Consider the following 20,432-nt stretch of genomic DNA (forward strand, 5'->3'; position numbering starts at 1 on the left):
TTAGTTCGAGGGCGTCGAAAAATATGATCTGGGACGACTTTATTCAAGAATCGATTTGTTTCAAATTTTCAATCAAAAGCAAGATGCTGAAAAAAGAGACGAGTTCGAATCTCAATTGGCTACTAGATCAACCTACTTCGACAGCAACATACTGTACAGAGCGATCAGTTATATGGAATTATATCAAGCAAGATGCAAATTGGCCAACTCTCCAAGGACGCCGAGAGGATGATTAAAATTTGCTAGGAGGAGATGAGAATAATTTCGGAGAGATGGAGTGGCTCAGTTGGTTGTTGGCATTGACTCATTTGTGGAAGTTGACGGCATCTAGATGATTCTCGTCGTGGACTGTGATGAGATCTATGAGATATTCAATTTTTACCTTTATATAGATCTCATTAACCAAAAATCTCCTAATAACATCCTACACCAACTCCTTTACACATACAAAAGAATAATCTTATACAAGTTGACATTCAAAAGTGGGGCAACACCTTTCGGCCCCAGATACCCCGCCACGATCTTCACATCCTGACGTAACACATCCCATCAACGACCTCTCCCTTTTTGCTAGTACTAGTGCATCCGGGTAAATTGCCAAGAGTGGTATAATAATCGAATAATTTTCTCACATGAGAATTCTTCATACTCTTCAATTGCAATAGAACTGCTACTCAATTGAGATAAACTAGACATCAGGATATACAATTTTTGAATAAGGAATCATGCCAGAAGGAAAACGAATCGTAAGTATACAATGAGGGAGAAGAGGAAAAGGGGATGAGATTTAATGATGAAATAATGGCTAACGAATTGATATAGGTGTTTACGGGTGGAAGTGGAAAGGCTGGACGAGATGTGATTCCTTATCTTATTGGGAAGGGTCATAAGGTTTTGAATTTGGATCTTGTATGTTCTTCAATACCTCACTGTCCAATTTCTCAATATCTCCTCTCATACCTCCTCATCATCCTCCTTCCCCAAATACCAAATCTCATCATCTTCCTTCCCCCAACTTCCCCTCTCATCACCAACTCATTCTCAAACTCAAACACCCTCCCACCTCAGAAACCCGACTAACAAACCTCACAGATCCCATTCCCAGACCCCTCAGTAGACGTCTACACGCTCAAAACCGATCTCACAGATTCCGGCCAGGTGTTCAACGCCTTGACATCCCACTTCAACATGGCCGGTTACGAATCCGGCCCTGTACCCGGTCCTCCAGATGTAGTCGTTCATTTCGCTGGTACCTAACCCTCCATCCATCTCCTTCTATCTTCTTCTCCACTTCTCCAACCCCGTTCTCCTCTTCTCTTCCCTACTCCTTCTCGTTCCCACCCCCTTAACCACTTCAAATACTAACACCCCCCACCACAGCCTACGCACGCAACCTCCTCGTCCCCGACTCTGAACTCTTCCAATCCAACATCCGCCAAACCTACAACATAATCGAAGCCGCCTCCAAGCTCGGCGTCAAAAAGATAATAATCGCCTCCTCCGAGACCACATACGGCGTATGTTTCGCCCAAGGCCCCAAGGATTACCACTCCTTCCCGCTCGAAGAAGACTACGACTGCGATCCCCAAGACTCCTACGCGCTGAGCAAACTATGCGGCGAGCGCACCGCGCGAACATTCTGTGATCGCTTCCAAGGCGTCGATATCTACGCCCTGCGCATCGGAAACGTAATCTCGCCCTCCGACTACGCAGACATGTTCCCCTCCTTCATCTCCGCCTCGAATTTCAAAGCCGATCCCAACGCGCGGAAACGCAACGCGTGGTCGTACATCGACGCACGGGATCTCGGGCAGATCGTGGATCTGTGTATCCAGAAGAGCGGATTGGGGTATCAGGTGTTCAACGCGACGAACGACGGGATCACGATTCCGGAGGGGGAGACGACGACGGAGTTTTTGAAGAGGGTGGCGCCCGAGACGGAGATCACGAGGGAGTTGGGCGAGAGGGAGGGTCCGTTGAGTAATCGGAAGATTAGGGAGGTGTTGGGGTTTAAGGAGGGGTTTGATTGGAGGAAGGAGCTGGATTTGGAGAGTTTGAAGGGGAAATGAGGGGGGGTAAAAGTTGATGTGGTGTTGTAGTGATAATATTGATTTCCATTATGCTCTTCAGGATAAGGATGCTAGTGATATCTGCTCCTCTGCGTCTCAAAATACTCTGAAAAGTTCCACCCAATGAATTGTGCTCCATAGCCGAAGTAATATCAACCTTTAAAGAACCATTCGCTCTTTTTTCGACTCCCAACAATCTCCAAGACCGTCCTCAGACTTAATACACCACTATTCACTTGACATACTACGGGAGCTAGTAGACCATATCCGGGGTGAATCCACAACATCCAGATGATCCAGCGCCTCCTTGAAAATCCCCATCAGATAATCCAAAGGCTCCAGTCCAACGCTGACCAAGATTAGGTGTGGGCAAAGCCCAATCTGTTGGTTCTGGTCGAGTAACGGTGTCAGCACATGTAATAATCTTATCAGTTCCGAAGGACGGAATCACTTACGTGGGAAAGTGGATTGAAATGTTTCAGCAAAACATATGGACAGGCCATGGTGAAATTTGTGCCATACCACATTCCTTTGGCTACATAGAGACAATCGTAGAATTTGACTGCGTCTTGCTTTCGAAAGAACTCGATGCTCAAGAGGAAGCCCCATTTCGAGGTCGGCTCACCGGATGTTTCCCTTTTGCACGCGTCGTAATTACTTCTACTTTCATTGAAGAATGGATAGTAGACGCGTTTGACCCTGTGGTTGAGATAAAGTAGCGCGCTGATTCTCAAGGCTTGAAAGCTTGCGAGATGCACGCGGTCCTCGAAGTCGCCACAATTCCGTGCCACAATGGCAGAATTCAACGGGCTATAAGGGTACCGGGCCGGTCTTCTGAGAGCGGTTTTGATCTGCGGATATCGTGAGGATCGGGGATTGAGTATGATCCTTCTACGTATCAGCTACGTCCACTTTACTTACGAACTACTGGACACATATGGAGACACCTACGAGCCACCCAAAACATTACAAGTACCACCAAACGCTTTTGATAGGTCGACCATTATCACATCCGCATAGCGTAGGAGGTCGCAGTTCACTAACGAACCTACAGTGTCTTCACAGATTATGATGAAGCGATGCTGGTCCGCTAATTCTCTGAGTTTGTGCAGATTTGGAGCATGCTGCAGTGGACCTTCCGTGAAACTGAACCACAGCGCCAGAAACTTTGTTCCTATTCCAAGTGCTCTTTCCAGACACGATAGAGAATCATTGTTGCCAGGCTCTAGGTGATAGCTGTTTTGACGAATTTTCTCCATCTGGAATTGATCGGTGTGGCTCATGCCTAAATCTCCAAAGAACACGAAGTCCTGTAGTAACAGTGAGTAATCTCCTCGTGCGTCGAATCAAACATTGGCTCATCATACATTATCGTCAGGATATGCGATTCTTAGAGCCGTTCCCAATACATTAATCGCTTGCTTGTGATCAGGATGAAGGGAAACATCATCTAGTTGAACACTGCTCCCGAGTGGTGATTTTGCGCAATTTGCGAGCTTTCTACGAATGACATCTTCCCCATCTACAGTAGCTTGTGGTGTGTACCGCACATCGCGGCAGGATGAGATTATGCAGTCGACCTCTCGATCCGAGATATCACCGCCAGAACACATCCAGTATGCCATCGCAGGACGCACGGCTTGAAGATCAAATATGACAACCATAAGAGCTGGCTGACTATTCGTTACAGAAACTGGGAGGACCAATGGTCGTTTCATGCGGCTGAGGTGGCTGTTGTCTATGTCACCACGTTAGCTGTCTCACGGTGCCGATTCGGGAAGTGAAACGCGCCATGTTCATTGATATAATCTACACAGGCATCTGCGTTGTCGAGGAACTTGAATGGTAAAATACGATATACTCGCTGCGGAAATTCATAGCAAAGGCCATTGCGACGCAGCATATCTTGGATCTTTGGCCAGATTATATCATTACACAAGTGTTGGATCTTCTCCGGGAGCAGTTCCATAGCCCTGTAACGCCATATTTTAGTTTCGTATCTTTTACAAGCCTTGTGGACCAAAAGAATCATTCTAAAAATCCATATTCGTGTGACCAAGGGGTGAAGAGTGGTTGAAAACTAAAGCGACGTACGGATTTAATTCATGAGTTGAAGCTTCGTAACCTAAGCTCCTGAAAGGCCAAATCAGCGATCAAGCTCTCAAGTCAAAATCAGAATCAACTTACAGTGCGTCGGTCCAGCAGGGCAAAGAACGACATAGTCCCTAAGAAGTCTGTGAGTGGATGCATTCGTGGAGTAACACCTTCGTACATAAGGATCGTCTTTTGGAATAATACGGCTTCCAAATACTGATGATTTAGGATGCTTCTCTTGAAGTCTTTGAGTCATTTGAGTCCAATCGTCGGTAGATTCTAAAATTTGGGCTTGATCGACAAGCTCTCGGCATGCCTCTAAGACTCCATCAGCTCGACTTTCGCGCCAGTTATCAGGCAATTGAAGTTCATCTGGTATTTCAGTCCCTCTGCCGTTCATCCGCCGGACCCATACTGGAAGGCATTGAAATGGTGGTAAGAGGGACCTTTTATAATTTGAGAGTCTGGATATTCTGTCTTGATCAGACACTTGATCAAACCCTTGTGGTACATCATTAAGTTGTATGGGCGCTGTCAATGTTGGAGAATCAAACCGCGGAAGCGCATCTTGGAAGGTCTGGTTTGGATTCATTAATGTTGCCGTTGTTCTTTTGTCTGCTATCGAGTGATCACCTTGGATGGATTGGTCCGCATTCACAGATTTTCCAAAATCCGGCTTCGAGCGATTATCTTGAAGGAACTGCATTTCAATCGGACTTAGCCCATAATCTGGCTTCGAGCGATCACCTTTAAAGTCAGACATAGATGTCGCCTTGCTCCGTGAGGATGGCGGAGGGAGTCCCCAAGACGGCTGATGGGCATTCAGACGTGTCGGTGGTGCTCCACGAGCTGATGCTTGAGGAAAACCTTGAACGTTCAGGTTCGGATCTATAGGTATGGCCCTTGTTCCATAATCTGACGTCTGAGTAAATAATGGGAAGTTCTGGTTCGGATTTGGTGCTCCATAATCTGACGTGTGAGGAAATAGTTGAAAGTCAAAATTCGGGTTCCCAGGTGCTGCTGATGATCCCAAGCTTGGCATTTGATGGAAACCTTGTGGTGCATTGCCGGCGTGCATTGGTGGTTGGGCTTGCGGATTGTAATTTCCCGGTGGGTTTTGCGGATTGTAATTCATCGGAGGATATCTAGGGTCGCCTGGGTAGAATTGTTGGGGCCGTCGTGGATCCATGATTGAGTGAACAAGGCAGCAGCAGAGTAGAAAGGTGACTCGTGGAGAACGGATAGAAATGGTGTGTAGTGATGATTTGTTGGGCAGAAGGTAGTCCAAAAATTCTTCGCGAATATGGAAGAGAGTTGTAAACGAAAGGAACTGGAAGTTTGCGCGCGGATGGAGACATCATCACGTTGGTAGTGCGGTTGGATTCGCGAGGAAGGTGCTCGTTCGTGGCAGCTCGTTCCCTCCTCGATATGCAAGACGTGAACATGACAACCAGCTGTACCTGTATAATGAAATGCATCATCACAAGTCTGTCATATAAAATTTTGAGTTAGAAAATGGCATGAAGTAAAAGAGAAACCAATGTGTGTCAAATACTCATCAATTTCAAAGAAAACGAACATCACTCCCCACCCATCTCCCTCAACCTCCCCTCAGCCCACTCCCCCAGTTTCCCAAAATACGCCTCTGGATCTTCTCCCCGCCAGGCACGCAATGTAAACCAGAGGTATCTAACATCTTTCCCCGCCTTAATCGCTTTCTCATAATCCGGTGCCTGTTCAAACAAGACCTACAAAATCAGCTCTCATTTCTCCACCTACCATACCACAACCCCACGTAACTTAAACAACATACCTCAAAATACTTCTCCGTCCACCCCCTATACTCCTCATGATCTTCAGGCCCAGCGTCCTCAGGAACACGCGTGTACGAAGCGACCCCATTCTCATCAGTCACTAAATCAACCCATACAGCCATCAACGGATCCGACAGTATAGCAGGAACAATACAACCAGTCTCCCAATCAAACAAAGACGTAACACAAGGTTCGCCCTTCCCATCCACCACCACACTCATATTATGCACTCCAAAATCCCCATGCTCAAGAACGAGGCGGTACAGAGAGATTTCATTGTCCTCTTCAGGCAGAATTTGTGGAATGAGTTTTAACAAAGACTGTTTGGCCGCTGCTGCAATAGGACCTACAATCGCGCAATCCTCCTCCCATCCCATCATCTCACCCAGCGCTCCAATCGTCGCGTTAATCTTCGACGTAAGAAGCGAGACACAGAATTCTCGCGTAGGAGCAACACACACTGGGATCCTCTTAGGCTTCTGTTCAAAAAGGCGTTCTCGCAGCCAGAAACTTGAAAAATTGCTTGGAAGTTCATATATAAAAAGAGCAGCGCGAATCCGCGCCGAACTTCCAATCAACAAAACCTAACACAAAACATAAGTATTCCGTCCCACCCAAAAAAACCACACAACCAAAAACCCCCACTTACTTTTTGCTCAGGACCAAGATCCCTCCAGACATCCGCCTCCCCCTCCGGTTTCTCAAAAAACAATAAGCTCCTGCCCCTCAAATCTCTACGATGGCTTTCATACAGCATCGGGATCCGATACCACAATAACCTGGGCACCATCACCCCCGGGACGCCGTATAAAAGGTCGTATACCGCGGCTTCGAACATGACCTCTGGGATCTGGACGTGGATGGGGAAACCATCGAAGTTAGGCATGTTGACGTCGGAGCGGGAGAGACGTGCTAGGATGTCTGGGCCTTTCTCTAATTTGAGATGGATACCCTATTTGCCATTAGCTTCAGCCTCAACTACATAAAAATCCAATGTCAACATATATAATTATTCGACCCCTTAGACACTCCCGGGATATTAACAACCCTCATCCCCATCACCTCCTCAATTTCCCTCACGAGAACCTCCACATCCCAGATCCCCTCAAAAGGGCTCTTCCCGGCTCGAAGTAAACCCAGAAGGTTCTGCCCGTCATAATCTGTGCCGTTGGGATTCTTAGGCCATTCGTCTTGAACGTACATAATGAATAATGAGAAGTACGTTCGGTCATTCAGAGAAGAAATTCAATACTAGAGACAACAGGGTGAGGTGAAGATATAAGCGATATGCATGTAGCGGTCAGGAGTCACAAAATTAAGCGAGACCTACTCGGCGAGCATTGCGGATTCAAGATAACACGCAACATAAAGCAGAAACCGTACAATTCGTATGCAACCTAACTTAAAACAAAAGCAAACCTACATTACACATAATACAAACAGCCCAATCATCCATCATCAGACAGACAGATAGACCCTTTCCATGCAATAATGATACAAACATTCCCCATCCCATCCTTCATGTATGCACGCTACGCTAGCCCCCTTCCAATGAAATGCAAAAGGTAAATTGTTTTTCGCTCGCTCGATGCCATAATCATACAAGGACATAAATAGGCAATGATGTATATCGTACATGGGTGGTCATATCATTCATTTCTTTCCCTTCTTCTTGTTTGGGACGACTTTGTAACCAGTGGCGGCTGGTTCTTCTTTTGGTGGTCCCTTCTTGGCGACTTCGCTCCATCCACCGCTAGATTTCTCGCCGGCAGTGGAGAATGATGTTCCAGATCCAGTGTTGGCTGGCTCAACGACTCCCTTTTCGGCGAGCTTGCGACGACGAAGGAATTCTTCGGCAAAGCGACGACCGTCCATAAGTTGAGAAGAGCTGTAGACTGCATCGGCGATGATGGACGGCTCAGCAGGACAAGCCAGAAGCATACCAATGAAACTGTCAACTAGAGAAACATGTTAGCATATGTTGAAAAGCCCGAGCAGGGATCACGAACCATTAATATCAGAGTTTAAGCCCTTTGCGAGAGAACCCTTAGCCCATTTAGTGAACTCTTCATTGGCGGAAGTAGCACCAGTTGAAGCGCTTGAAGTAACACTGCGAGAAACAGCAGCAGGTCGTACAGTACGAGATGAAGCAGAAATATTGGCGCTGCTGACGGCACGAGAAGTGGGTGGTGGAGGAACAACCGAAGCTGGTCCAGTTGGGACGCGGACCTTACCACCAGCACCAACGGTGGACCAGGCAGACCCCATTGGCGGAAGTGCTGCAGAAGCCTTGCTAGCAAGATCGGCATAGCGTTTTCCTCCAGAAACAGTAGGGGCTGGTTGAGCTGCAAGCGCGGCGGCCGCAAGCTTGTTCTTACGATTCTCTTCCTCGCGTTGAATGTCAGCAAGAGTTTTCTTGGAAGCAGCAGAGCTGCTAGAGGCTTGTGCCTTTGAAGCGACAGTGGGTTTAGCCCAGGCCGATGCAACATTTCCAGAGGTTGTCGGTGAAGCGGTATTGCCCCAGGTGGATGTAGTTGGCAGCCCAGGAGCCGGAGCAGCTGGTTGAGCACTCAACAACTTCATCTCTTGCTCGAGAAGCTGGCGACGATGTGCAGCAGCAGCTTCCTCAGCCTTCGCCGCTTTCTTTGCCTCCATTTCTTGGATTTCCTTCAAAGATTGATGTTTTGGAGCATCGATGGATTCCTTAGCCCATGGTGCAAGCGAGGGAGCATTTGCCGTATCTGGTGTTTCGGAACGAGATCTGGTTTCTGCGTTCAATGTGTCTGGCAAATTGGAACGACCTCGCTGAGCAGTAGGTGCGGGCAGTGGGGTGGTTGATTGTGGTGGAGGAGGAAATGGCATTGGAAGGTTGGTGTTGACTTTACCCCATGGTGATTCTGGCTGGGTTGTAATTGGCGAATGCTTTGCAGAAACTGCTTTTTGTACCTGTTGAGTCATGGACAATACCTCTGGCTGTTGAGCCTCGGAAGCATACTCTTCTTCCTCTCGAATACTTTCAGGCTCCTGACGCATCTCGGGAGCAACCTGTTGAGGCGGGCCGATTGGATTATTAGTCGCGTTGCCTGCAGCTTGAGCTTCCTCCATATCATGTTCCTCGCGCAGCTGTTCAAACTGGCGAAGTCTGGCTTTGAAGCCCTGAGGGTCGTTCTGCTCAGCCGGTGGAGCTTGCTGTTGCCCAAATATGGCTGCAATTTGAGAGGCGTGACTGGATGATTGACCCCCAGGGGCCCCCATTTGGTACAGTTTTTGACGTTCGAGCTCCATACGAGCCATCTCTTCCTCAAGGAAATTCTGCTCTCCTCGTCCACTCTGGCCTGGAACTTGTCTAACCTGGTCGAAAAACCCCGAAACCCCAGTTGGAAGCGGAGGTTGTCCGGGCATTCCAATCGGAGAGGATATGCTTCCAAAGCTGGGCTGGCTTTGAAGACTGTGAGCGCTTGAGTGGTGGTGCAGAGAGGAGGGAAGACCGCCTAGTTGCATCTGCTTCATGTTGACTTGCTGTTGAGCCAGAAATTCCCTTTGACGAGCCATAAGGTACTGTTCCTCCTGCTTGCGCCTTTCTAGGTTGTTTTGTTGTTCTGCAGTGAGGGTAGTGCCAAAGCTTGGAAAGGCGCCAGCAAATGGTGGCTGAACCGATCCAGATTGAGCCGCATTATTGTTACCAGGTGTATTTGCTGCCGGGGTAAAAGTGTTTCCAGTTGGAATAGTGGGTGCTCCGTGAGGGATACCAATCTGAGGAACGAGGAAAGGTTCGCGAGAATTTCCGATTCTTCGAATCAGTTGCCCAAGAGGCTCGAAATCGGCGTCCTCCACCTTTTTAACAGAAAGATCAGCAGTGAAAAAAGAAGCCTTGTACCAGTCATGCATTTCGAGACCAGACCAAGGGCCCTGCACATGACCTTGGGGATCAAGGTAAACCCATCTCATCCTGTCAGGCATAACCATCATCCGTTGCTGAGCGGTTGGCAGTTGACTAGAAGGGTTTGACGCAGAGTCTGAAGACCCCTGTGATTGTTGATAACCAGACTGGGCAGAAGTGGTCTGGCCGAACGCTGTAGCAGTTTGGCCGGGAGCCATCTCAGATGATGAGAACAAGCCTTGTCCCCGTGCGTTATCAGATGGAGGAGGAAAGAGGTCCTCGAACGGATGACGACCGGTTCTCATTGGGCTGCCAGTTTCCCGCGAAGGGGTAAAAGCGTTACGGCCAATTGCTCCAAATACACCCTGTTGTCTGCTATCACTTGTTTCCCCAGAGTTATCGGTGTCAGCCGTCTGCATTTGAGCTTGCATGGCGGCGGGAAATAAAGAGCCCAGCTTACTACCCCGGCCAGCCGTGTTGCTGGCAGAGACATTTCCAGAAGCACCAGGACCAAAAACACCGAGATTTCCAAGACTAGGCGATTGTAGTTCACCCATGGGTCCAAAGAGAGAGTTTCCGAAAGCACTTGGAAAGTTGCCTCGAATCTCGCGATCTGGTGTCCCAACAGGATTAGCACTCGTTGGCCAGCCTCCCATGCCGCCCAAATTGCTGAGAGATCCTAACCCTCCTAGTGAAGGAAAACCCTTAGACCCAGTAACGCTCGATGTTTGACTGCGATCACTTCCATCGAATGCTGCATTCGAGAATCCACGTGGTAATCCAGCGAATGAATTGAATCCATGTTCGGGTATTCCGCCCAAGCCATGCAAGCGATTCGGCTGTTGTTGCTCCGTCTCAAAAGAGCTCTCATTGTTGTCGTGTCTATCTTCCGGAGGACTGCGGTAAGGATTAGTTTCTGATGGGCTCAATGGTTCATTCTCCTCCCGACGATTCTGGTGGTTTTGCGGCGTTTGGTGGCTCTGTGCACGTTGTTGTGCGTCACGGAAACTCTGCAACTCGGACATCCCAAAATCACTTGAAGCGCCACGAACTGGAGTATCGAGTCCACCAGCACGGTGACTTGGGGGACTGTTGTCTTGGCCGCCGCCTAAAGCAGCACTTCCAGTGGGAGGATCATCGCCGAAAGGATCTGTGTCGGTACGTTGCCTTCCAGAAGGTCTCCATGACCGCTCAGCAACCTTAGATGACAAGTCATCCGAACTGTCCTTCGGCATGAGATGCGCAAGTCGACTTTCTCCCCTCCCAAAGGTAGGCCGTTTCTCCCCTGGAGTGGGCGGGTTGGCAGATGGTCCACCGAGCGCAAAACTGCCAAAATTCCCCATCGGCGTCATGGCGGCAGTTGCTGAAGGAGGTCCCCATGGCGACGCTGGACCGTTACCAAAAGCACTACCTCCTGTATTGCTACGCATCAGCCCCCCGAAAGGTAGATTGCTTTTCGATTCCTCGGCGCGATCCTCCGACATGTCTTTGGAATCATTGAATTTCCGTGCAAAAAATGGAGAAGCGTCCTCGCGGGAGAAGCGACCGGTGCCGGCGGGAGAGGGTAATCCTCCGATCGAATCGCTTGTCTGCTGGCGACGCGCCATAGGCCTGTTGGAGACGGGTGAAGATAATCCAAAAGCACCTGCGCCTTGTCCGTGGGAAATGGAGGTTTTGCGACTGTTGGCACCGAGGCCAGGAGTAACGGAGTCCTTGTTCGAATTTTGCGGCGGGGGCTTCAGTGGGGAGTTGACATCGCCAGAGAAAAGCTACAACATTTAGCAAGTATTCCAGAACACGTTTGGTGCTTGGTATCCTACAATTTTTTCCTGCTCCGACATTTCTTCGAGACCCACGGGGCGGATCTGTCCACTAGTATCCCAGCAGATTTCAGGTCCGTAAGTGTCTCTTCCATCAATGCTTTTCCCCCAACCGGTTCGGCCATTTGCGCCATTTGAGTGTTCAGGGTTCCAGCTGTCGACGTAGAGTCGCGATACATCTCCTTGCAAAGCACCCATCTCCTCTTGCGACCGGAAAATATCTAACAATTGACTCTTTGAGTAGCGTGTATCTGTTGACTGTTCGTACATAGATGATTGCTGCATGGATTGTGCATCCGCTCCAGGTGTAGGTAATGGCGCATCTCCCTGAGATGATGCTTGCGCAAACGGCGTGGTAGATGCTCTTCGGAGGGTTAGGGTGCCGTTTGCTGGTCGAGTGTCTTTACGAGCCCTGAGCGTTACGAATCTTGAGTTAGCTACTTTCATTTGCCTAAGAGCAGGATAGACCAGCTCTCGCGGCTGTCTTTCTACGCTGTGAGGCATGATGTCTCGAGGCTCCGCTTTTTGCTCGCTTCAATAGGAGAAAAGGAATAAGACTACAGCTGAGCTGGTACGGATATCATAGGAGACAAGGAAAGAAGATGTTTCGCATGGAAATAATGTGCTCCAAATACAGCAGCTTCATCAGGGAAACGTACCAGTCCCCGCTTCCTCGTCCGTCGCCCCTCCCGCTTCGAGAATCGCGATTCGAACCTTGGCCCGCCGCTGCCGACGCAAAGCTCGATGGCATGTGGGAAGGCATGATGAATTAATAGCTAGCTGAATATCGTGAACAGAAAATACAGATCGAGGTGAGATCAGTCGCGCTTCTTTTCAGGAGACGCGATAGGTATCGGCTTCGGTGTAAATCGCGGCAGAGTATTGGATTATGGTGGCGTGAGATTGGAGCCTGATCGATATAGAGATAGGATATCTGGCGTACGAGTATCGCGATCGCGGTTTTATATTCGATGTGTTGTGTGGTAAATTGCTGGTGGGAAGTTTGAGGTGGTGGTAGCTGTAATTTTTCGCAGGAGAGAACATCGAAAGTTCGAGGATTGGACGACCTCCTGTTAGCGTGTAACGTTTATTGGTTTAGCGAATGATGGGACCTCGTTCGCAGCTCGGCCCAGATTTAATGGACAAGCACCCTTCAGAACGTCATAGTGTCGAGTCTTCAGGAATTTTCAAAAATCTCGACTATTAGGAATAGCGGATACAGACTTGCTCAATTGAGGAAGATATATAAAGAAACATTTTATGTAAAGAAACACTTTATATTACTGATTATATCGTAAGGTCAGATTTGCATTTGGGAATGCACGTGATGCAGGCAGGGCTGCCGTACACGAACTTCAATTCTTGCTATCTACACCTTCGCTTCACAACTTCTATTTATCAGCTCCGAACACTCTCTTCGCCCAATCAATCTTGGTCCTTCTGGCGGTACGTGAGAGAGCTGCTTCTGGAAGAAACAGATCAAATCCATGAAAAGCGCCGGGCCACACATGAAGCTCCGCCGACACACCACTTGCCCACAGCTTTGAAGAGTATGCTATAGCATCATCTCTCAATACTTCGGCGGATCCGACATCAATATAAGTCATCGGGAGACCGCTATGATCCTCGAGCCGTCCTGCCAGCATACTAACAGCTCCGGAACCTTGGGTCCTGTCCTTCAATGTGGCTACACACACTTCTTCCATAATCGCGCGAGGGAAGAAGTCAGAAACCTCCAAGAATTGATGACTTGATACAGTCTCAAAACAATCATCCAAAGCAGGACAGACCAGCATTTGAGCACATATACGTGGCCCGTCACGTTCGAGACACAGAGATGCTGTCGAGGCGGCAAGTGCTCCTCCCGCTGACGTTCCACCGATCATAAGATGCTTCTCATCAATTCCGAATTCTTTGGCATGCTCGCTGATCCATTTCAGCCCGGCGTAGCAGTCTTCCAACGATGTCGAGTAAGAATGTTCCGGCGCCAGACGATACTCTGCGCTCACAGCAACAGCGTCACATTCGAGGATGAGATCAACAGCATACTCGGTGGTATGTAACCGATCGCCCCAGTGGAAACCACCTCCATGCATCCAGTAGATACAAGGCCGTAGCTTGGTATCTTTGGTTTCGTTTTGAAGAATTGAGAGGACGATTTCGTGGTTGCTTCCGTCGCCGCTGTATATTTTGACCTCGGTGTGAGAGATCCCTCTGGTTTTCAAGTTGTCTAGGTAAGTAGAAGGGGTTGCAGTCGCCAATCTCATCATCTTGACCACTTCAGGGGTAACATGTTCAATTTGAGGAAATGTGACTTGGCTGAGTAGTCGTGCCAATTCGGCGTCCATCGGTGGCTTCCCTAGCTTGCTGAGACTTGAAGTTGCCATAGTGGGAATTCTCTTTAGATGGTGAGCTATTAATCAGAAAATGTACGTGACGAGTGGGTGTGAAAGCTTTGGGATGAAGAAGTGAGGAAGAAATATATGAACTTATCGGCAGCCTTCCTACCTGTATTTATATCTTATTCTGGAGTCATCCGCTCTTACGAGCACCTCGGAAGCCACAGTCTTACCTACTCTCGGCCAATTTCTTCGTTGTTGACTTTGAAAGTAGGCTTTGAAAGCAGAATATCGTGACCCACTTTGTGTTCAGAGACATGATGATTGGTCACAACCGACGCTATGTTATTATCCGAACGGCGAGTAACTTACCGTTAGAACTTCCTCATCACAACTTCGACTCCACATCCTATCCCGTCTAGTACAACGGAAACTCTATTCGATTCTTGTTTCCGACGCGCGACTTGAGGCTTGCTACTCTGACATTCGCGGATTAGGATCAGCCGTTTTCCACCTCTCTTCAACTAGACGTGTCACGTATGGAGGCATAGGTGAACATGGCTCAATCACACGAGACGACGGCGCGCAAGCGGCAGATTCGCGCCCCAATGGCATGCCAGTTCTGCCGTCACCGGAAGGTATGTACCAGAGTCATCGAACAGACTGGAAGAAATGCTCATGCAATGAGTATTAGATGAGGTGTACCAATGAGAAGCCTCGATGCCAAAATTGCGTAGAACATGAAAAAGACTGTGTTTATGCAGAGTTAGAAAAGAAGCCAAGGTCAATAACTTCTCTCATCTGGGTAATTTGCCCTTGTTGATGAGACGTTCAGGCCTTCCGGTGTTCGCATCGCCCAATTGGAGCTGGAGAATCGCAGACTGCAGGAGAAAGTTTCGAGCCTCAGCGCGATATTACAAGGTACAGAAAATGCGAGATGCGGAGAACCTAGCTCAAGGGATCCAAATCCTCAAGATGATAATTCATTGAGCTTTGCTGGTCTGCAAAGCTCAACACCTAGACTTGGTGCACAGCAAATGCCGACACCTGGTTCAGCTTCAGACTCAGAAAGACATACTGTGGTACAGAATACATTTTCCCCAGACACAGAGTCTTGCTACCATGGTCCAACAAGTACTCTCTTTGATGAGAGCTCTGTCGAGGTCAACGACACACAAAAAGTGACGGATCCAAAAGTGCCAGACTTGTGGAAAAAGCGTCAATTGGTTGCTGAATCTGCAAACCAACGTCAGCTCGAGACTGTCAATTTTGTCGCCCAGAAACTTGTTTTTGACGGGGTAGATCCAGACCTCGGAATGCATCTTTTGTCAATCTTTTGGAATCGACAGCCGGTATTGGGTCCGATTGTTTACCGTACAGCTTTCATGCGAGATATGGCCTGTGCCGGACCATACTTTTCGACGCTGCTATTAAATGCCATCTATTTCTATTCTTCCAAATATTCTTCCCGAATAGAAGCATGTCAACAGCCGAGTAACAAGCTGACAATCGGATGGGAGTATCGGAAAAGAGCCATAGCATTGCTAAACAAATCTTACGACAAGAGCAATATCACAACCGTACAGGCGTTGCTCATCATATCCAGTGCTCTGTTCTCTTGGTGTGATGAAAGGAGTCTATCATGGCTGTATGCAGGAATGGCATTTAACATGATTACTGACTTGGGTATACACGTTGATGCAACTACTCAAAAGAAGCGTGTTTCTGACGAAGACTCAGAGATATGTACCAGAATTTTTTGGGCAGCGTATGGTGAGATTGCCATGAATTTTCGATTTGTCTCACAGGCTTACATCAATTTAGTCATTGATAAACTTCAGTCACTGTACCAGGGCAGGCCCAGCTCTCTTCACAAATTCAACACAAATCTTTCCATAGATTTTACGGATGAACATGAAGAGCTCGAATTGTTCAATACATTGACTTACAGCGAAACGGCGAGCAATCTGATGTATCCTGTTTATAGTATCTCAATTTTCCGAGAGACGTGTAAATTATGTATGATTTTAGACAAAGTCATCCTCAGCCTTTACTCGGAAGACAGTAGTTCCAAAAGGCCTGAAGAGTTGCTTCGCGAGTCTACCGCACGAACCGTCGAGCTAGATAACTGGAAAAACACACTGCCAACTCAGCTCAATCTTGACCTATCAAATTCCTGCACAAGAACGTACCTGCCTCACGCGTTATCTCTTATGTGAGTATTCCCCATTTTGCCGAATTGACAATTTCCTGACTTTGCTCCAAATTTTTAGATCCCTATTCAATGTCCTTATCATCTTGATCCATAGACCTTACGTGTCCGATGGGCACCTTCAGTCAATGTCGTCCTCTGTGGTTCTCGACTCCTTTTCCAAATGCGCAATTGCGGCCTTTGAGATTGATAATATATTGAAAAAGTATGAGCAGTATTATTGTCTGAAGACTGCTCCTTATATCATGTCATACGCAACTTATGTTAGTGCCACTATACATGTCCGTCTCGCGGCTCAAAGAAATGGCCCAAGCGATGCACATGAGGCACTGCGGAATTGCGTCAAAGTACTGAACCTTCAACAGTCTGTTGGATGGGCTCCTAAAAGAGCCAAGCGTGTTATTGATGTACTCATCACACGCCTCGGTGTCGTCTTGTACGATGAGGACGCGTTTCGTACTATAGCCGAGGTAGCTGTCTCCGATTTTGACATCGATACCATTACCAGAATGTTTTCTACAGCGCAACCGCAAGCCGACGGCCTGGAATCCGCCTTTGCGAATAATACTCATCAGTATTCAACCGGATTAGCTGCTGGCAGCAGCTCTACAGTGCAACATTCCAACATCCTGGCTAATGAACCCGAACAAGTTGCCGAAGATCGGATGGCTTTCACGGGAGAGGACATACCTTTCATGTACGATCCGATCTTCGGATTCAACGGAGTTACCTTTGATGACTGGGATAACTGGGGCTTGGGTATGGGTAGTGATTACACATAATTCAGTCCTGCTCAGGCCAGGATAATATTTTGGCAAGCTGCCGTATTTGTCATGCTATCATTTGAGGATGACAACTTCGGTACATTTCGGTTATAGGAAATCTTTCAATTGCTTGTATCGCAGGAAAGATGCCTTTATCGGAAAGACCCACTTGTTTATGGCGGTTCTTTGCTTTCAATCAACGGTAACTGACTTCCCGCTTTTGCCACACTTTTTTCTGCGGCTCTTGAATAAGCGAGGACCCTTGTGGGTCAACAACAATTTTCTTGACGACATGATACATAAAAAGTTCTACGCTACCTTTTTCTGTAGAGCAGAAAACACCTTCATTCAATTCAGCAAGATTTATTTCCTTCTTGAAAGGCCTCTTAAGTTGTTGGTCTCGTTCCCCTTTCGACAACCCATGCCAAGCTAATAAGCGAGGCAACCTTACCATGCAATCATTCATACAGTATCGCAGGATAGGTCTCGGAGTCCGTAAACAATTGGAAAGAGATTCAGAAAAGTCGGGTTTTTCCTTCACTCAATCACGTCTTCCGCCTCATGCGCAAAGCACAACACATCAAGAAACACCCTCCTCATCCAGCTCTTCAAATTCTGCCAACAGCAATACATCTGACTCACAGCGAGATTCCATTACCTCAAATGAGGACGAGGAAATTGTAGAAGAGTCTCATCTTGGTCATACTTTAACCGGTATTCATGTTCGAGATCGAACTACGCATGAAGGAAAGGGAGAAAAGGTATTCATAGTAGACTGGGAAGGACAAAATGATCCTCATAATCCACGGAATTGGAGTGTGGCGTACAGAGTCTGGATAACTTTGAATGTTGCTTTGATAGCATTTGTAGTAGGCGCCGCGTCTTCTACGGATACAGCTGTTCTTCCTCAAGCTGCGGCCGACTTTGGTGTTAGTGATGTGGTTGAGTCGATGACCATAGGTATGTACAATTCGACAAACACTTTAAAATATACTCATTAGATACAGGTCTTTATCTTGTTGGCTTTGCTGTCGGTGCTGCATTTGCTGGTCCATTTTCAGAGACATTCGGACGTAATGCCGTGTACATTGTAACCATGTTCATATTCATGATCTTCATTATGGCCTCGGCATTAGCACCTAACATCGGTGCACAACTTGCGTTTCGTTTTCTTGCTGGTATATTTGGAGCTACACCTCTGACCTGCGCTGGTGGATCGATCTCAGATCTGTGGAATCCAATCGAGAAAACTTTCGCTTTTCCAATATACGCAATCGCTGGCTTCATAGGGCCAGTGCTGGGACCGGTCATTGGAAGCTACATCATCAACCTGGGTAGTTGGCGTTGGGCAGAGTGGATTGTACTCATTATCTCAGCGGTCGTCCTGGGAATCATCGTTCTTTTCCAACCCGAAACCTTTCCACCTCTCCTTCTACGATGGAAAGCACAACATCTTCGCCACGAAACAGGAAACACGAGATTCAGCAGCGAGATGGAAATCATCCAAAAGCCACTAGGATCCCGGCTTTACGAAGCACTCACCAGATCAATAACCCTGTCATCAGAACCAATCGTTCTATCCATGGCTTTATATCTAACCGTCCTCTACATCGTCCTCTTCACCTTCCTCGACGGCTACACATACATCTTCCAAGAAGTCTACGATATAAGCCAAGGCCTCACAAATGTGATTTTCACCGGCATATGCGTCGGCATCTTACTCGCTTCCTTCCTCGTACCATGGCGCTACATTGAAACGAAAAAGAGTTTCGCCAACAATAAGTTCGTGCCGGAACAACGTCTCCGGTTCGCAATGCTAGGCGCACCCGCAATTCCCATCTCACTATTTTGGATGGCGTGGACTTCTTACGTACGTCTCTTCCTACTACTCTCCCTTTCCTCACTAACACCCCCAGTCCCACATATCCATCTGGTCGCCTATCCTAGCATCCACGCTGCTCGGCTACGGCCTCATCTGCATCTTCATGACCGCCTACATGTACATCATCGACTCCTACGAGGTATACGCCGCCTCCGCACTCACGTTTGTCACGGTCACCCGCTATGCAATTGCAGGCGGCATGACGATTGCTGGTGTGCCGTTTTATCGGGATGTGAGTCATCATGTCGTGCTTTCTGTGCTTGGGGGAGTGAGTTTGGTGTTGATGCCTGTGCCCTATGTGTTTTATAAATACGGACATGTTGTGCGGAGGAGGAGTCGGTGGGCTGTTAGTTGGGATGGAGGAGTGGGGGTGGAATTGTAGGTTGACTGGGAAGTGATAGGAAAGAGCGAGTTCCAGACGTCACACCATTCATTGTTTGCTTGAATAAAAGCCTCGTCGGCTCGTTATACCTGGCTTGGCTAAAGCACGACATGGGTTTTTCACCTGTGTTATTGGATGGAAGAGCAAACATCGGTTGCCACGCATTTCGTGTCACTTGTTTACTCACCTCTTCTCTCTTCGTTCTTCCCCATCTCCCTCCCCCTTCCTCTCTTCCTCCCTTTCCCACCTCCTCATCATCCATCCAACGAAATAAAAATGCGTTCTCCAGACCACACCTGCAACGCCCGAAATTGCTCTGAACTCGGCCGCGGAAACGGGAGAAACGACGGATACGGCCATAACGAATACGAAACGCCGCTTCTAGGTGAGAAGGTTCTGTATAGTAGGGAGGGGAGGCATCGGGTTGGTGGCGATAGAGCGATGTTGTATCCGCGACGGGGTTCGACGAGGGGGTTGGTGGAGGGGTTGATAAGGGAGGGGGGTAAGGGGATGGGTATGGGAGGGTTGGGGGGCGATATGAGAGGGGGAATTGGAAGGATGGGGGGTTTAGGAGGGGGAATGGGAGGTGGACTCGGTGGAGGGCTTGGTGGAGGGCTCGGAGGATTAGGAGGTGGATTAGGAGGAGAAAGACTTGGAGGCAGAGACCTTGCAGGTAGTCCATTCGATAGACGCCAACTAGGAGGTGGTCACTCACCCTTCCCCTCCTCCGACTTCCCACCGCGTCCAAAAGCAGTATTCCCTCGCCAAGACTACGACTACGACATGATGTCCGGTGGCTATCCCTCTAGTCCTCGTCAAAACCACCTGTCCCCCCATCTAAATCACCTGTCTCCTCGTCAAAACCATCTCTCTCCACATCCACACCATCACGACTCACCATACGCCGAATTCCACAGCCCGCTCCGTCAGCACTCCGCCTCCGCATCTTCGGTGTTCGATCCCAGACGCATGGATCGCGCGCATATGCCGTATGGACCGGGCGGCGGGATGGGAATGGGAATGGGAATGGGGAATTATCGGGCGCCGTACGTGGAGGATTATGAGAGTGAGGTGGATGCGTATGAGAGGGCGTTGCAGCAGCAGGAGATGGGGTGGTTTGAGGGGGAGGGGATGGGGATGGGGTATGGTGGTGGTGGTGGGTTGAGGTAGGAGAAG

At 48.4% G+C, this 20,432-nt stretch overlaps 8 protein-coding genes across 8 annotated transcripts; 4 read left to right on the forward strand and 4 right to left on the reverse strand.

Annotated features, from left to right (window-relative positions):
• Positions 1-725: 725 nt before the first annotated feature.
• On the forward strand, positions 726-2,069 carry GLAREA_05110 (NAD(P)-binding Rossmann-fold containing protein; the record flags this gene model as incomplete). Its single annotated transcript, XM_008078399.1, has 4 exons — positions 726-746; positions 823-909; positions 1,093-1,249; positions 1,381-2,069. The coding sequence occupies 4 exons, from the start codon at positions 726-728 to the stop codon at positions 2,067-2,069; spliced, it is 954 nt and encodes a 317-aa protein (XP_008076590.1).
• Positions 2,070-2,322: 253 nt separating this feature from the next.
• GLAREA_05111 (PLP-dependent transferase) lies at positions 2,323-5,352 on the reverse strand (the record flags this gene model as incomplete). The annotated part of the gene is made up of 5 exons (XM_008078400.1): positions 2,323-2,459; positions 2,521-2,960; positions 3,021-3,379; positions 3,437-3,807; positions 4,257-5,352. 5 exons carry the CDS (start codon positions 5,350-5,352, stop codon positions 2,323-2,325), a joined length of 2,403 nt encoding a protein of 800 aa, XP_008076591.1.
• Positions 5,353-5,743: 391 nt separating this feature from the next.
• GLAREA_05112 (3-hydroxybutyryl-CoA dehydratase) lies at positions 5,744-7,180 on the reverse strand (the record flags this gene model as incomplete). Its single annotated transcript, XM_008078401.1, has 4 exons — positions 5,744-5,911; positions 5,977-6,561; positions 6,627-6,929; positions 7,040-7,180. The coding sequence occupies 4 exons, from the start codon at positions 7,178-7,180 to the stop codon at positions 5,744-5,746; spliced, it is 1,197 nt and encodes a 398-aa protein (XP_008076592.1).
• A 450-nt stretch (positions 7,181-7,630) lies between these two features.
• Positions 7,631-12,428, reverse strand: GLAREA_05113 (GYF; the record flags this gene model as incomplete). The annotated part of the gene is made up of 4 exons (XM_008078402.1): positions 7,631-7,935; positions 7,987-11,626; positions 11,678-12,089; positions 12,337-12,428. The coding sequence occupies 4 exons, from the start codon at positions 12,426-12,428 to the stop codon at positions 7,631-7,633; spliced, it is 4,449 nt and encodes a 1,482-aa protein (XP_008076593.1).
• Positions 12,429-13,068: 640 nt separating this feature from the next.
• On the reverse strand, positions 13,069-14,064 carry GLAREA_05114 (alpha/beta-Hydrolase; the record flags this gene model as incomplete). The annotated part of the gene is made up of 1 exon (XM_008078403.1): positions 13,069-14,064. The coding sequence occupies one exon, from the start codon at positions 14,062-14,064 to the stop codon at positions 13,069-13,071; it is 996 nt and encodes a 331-aa protein (XP_008076594.1).
• A 509-nt stretch (positions 14,065-14,573) lies between these two features.
• On the forward strand, positions 14,574-17,010 carry GLAREA_05115 (Zn2/Cys6 DNA-binding protein; the record flags this gene model as incomplete). The annotated part of the gene is made up of 5 exons (XM_008078404.1): positions 14,574-14,654; positions 14,711-14,799; positions 14,852-15,789; positions 15,841-16,231; positions 16,290-17,010. The coding sequence occupies 5 exons, from the start codon at positions 14,574-14,576 to the stop codon at positions 17,008-17,010; spliced, it is 2,220 nt and encodes a 739-aa protein (XP_008076595.1).
• Positions 17,011-17,444: 434 nt separating this feature from the next.
• GLAREA_05116 (MFS general substrate transporter) lies at positions 17,445-19,256 on the forward strand (the record flags this gene model as incomplete). Its single annotated transcript, XM_008078405.1, has 3 exons — positions 17,445-17,952; positions 18,000-18,862; positions 18,909-19,256. The coding sequence occupies 3 exons, from the start codon at positions 17,445-17,447 to the stop codon at positions 19,254-19,256; spliced, it is 1,719 nt and encodes a 572-aa protein (XP_008076596.1).
• A 276-nt stretch (positions 19,257-19,532) lies between these two features.
• GLAREA_05117 (uncharacterized protein) lies at positions 19,533-20,426 on the forward strand (the record flags this gene model as incomplete). The annotated part of the gene is made up of 1 exon (XM_008078406.1): positions 19,533-20,426. The coding sequence occupies one exon, from the start codon at positions 19,533-19,535 to the stop codon at positions 20,424-20,426; it is 894 nt and encodes a 297-aa protein (XP_008076597.1).
• Between the last annotated feature and the right edge of the window lie 6 nt (positions 20,427-20,432).

Source organism: Glarea lozoyensis (assembly GCF_000409485.1).
Source record: "Glarea lozoyensis ATCC 20868 chromosome Unknown GLAREA10, whole genome shotgun sequence".
In the NCBI taxonomy this organism is placed as follows: Eukaryota; Fungi; Ascomycota; class Leotiomycetes; order Helotiales; family Helotiaceae; genus Glarea; species Glarea lozoyensis.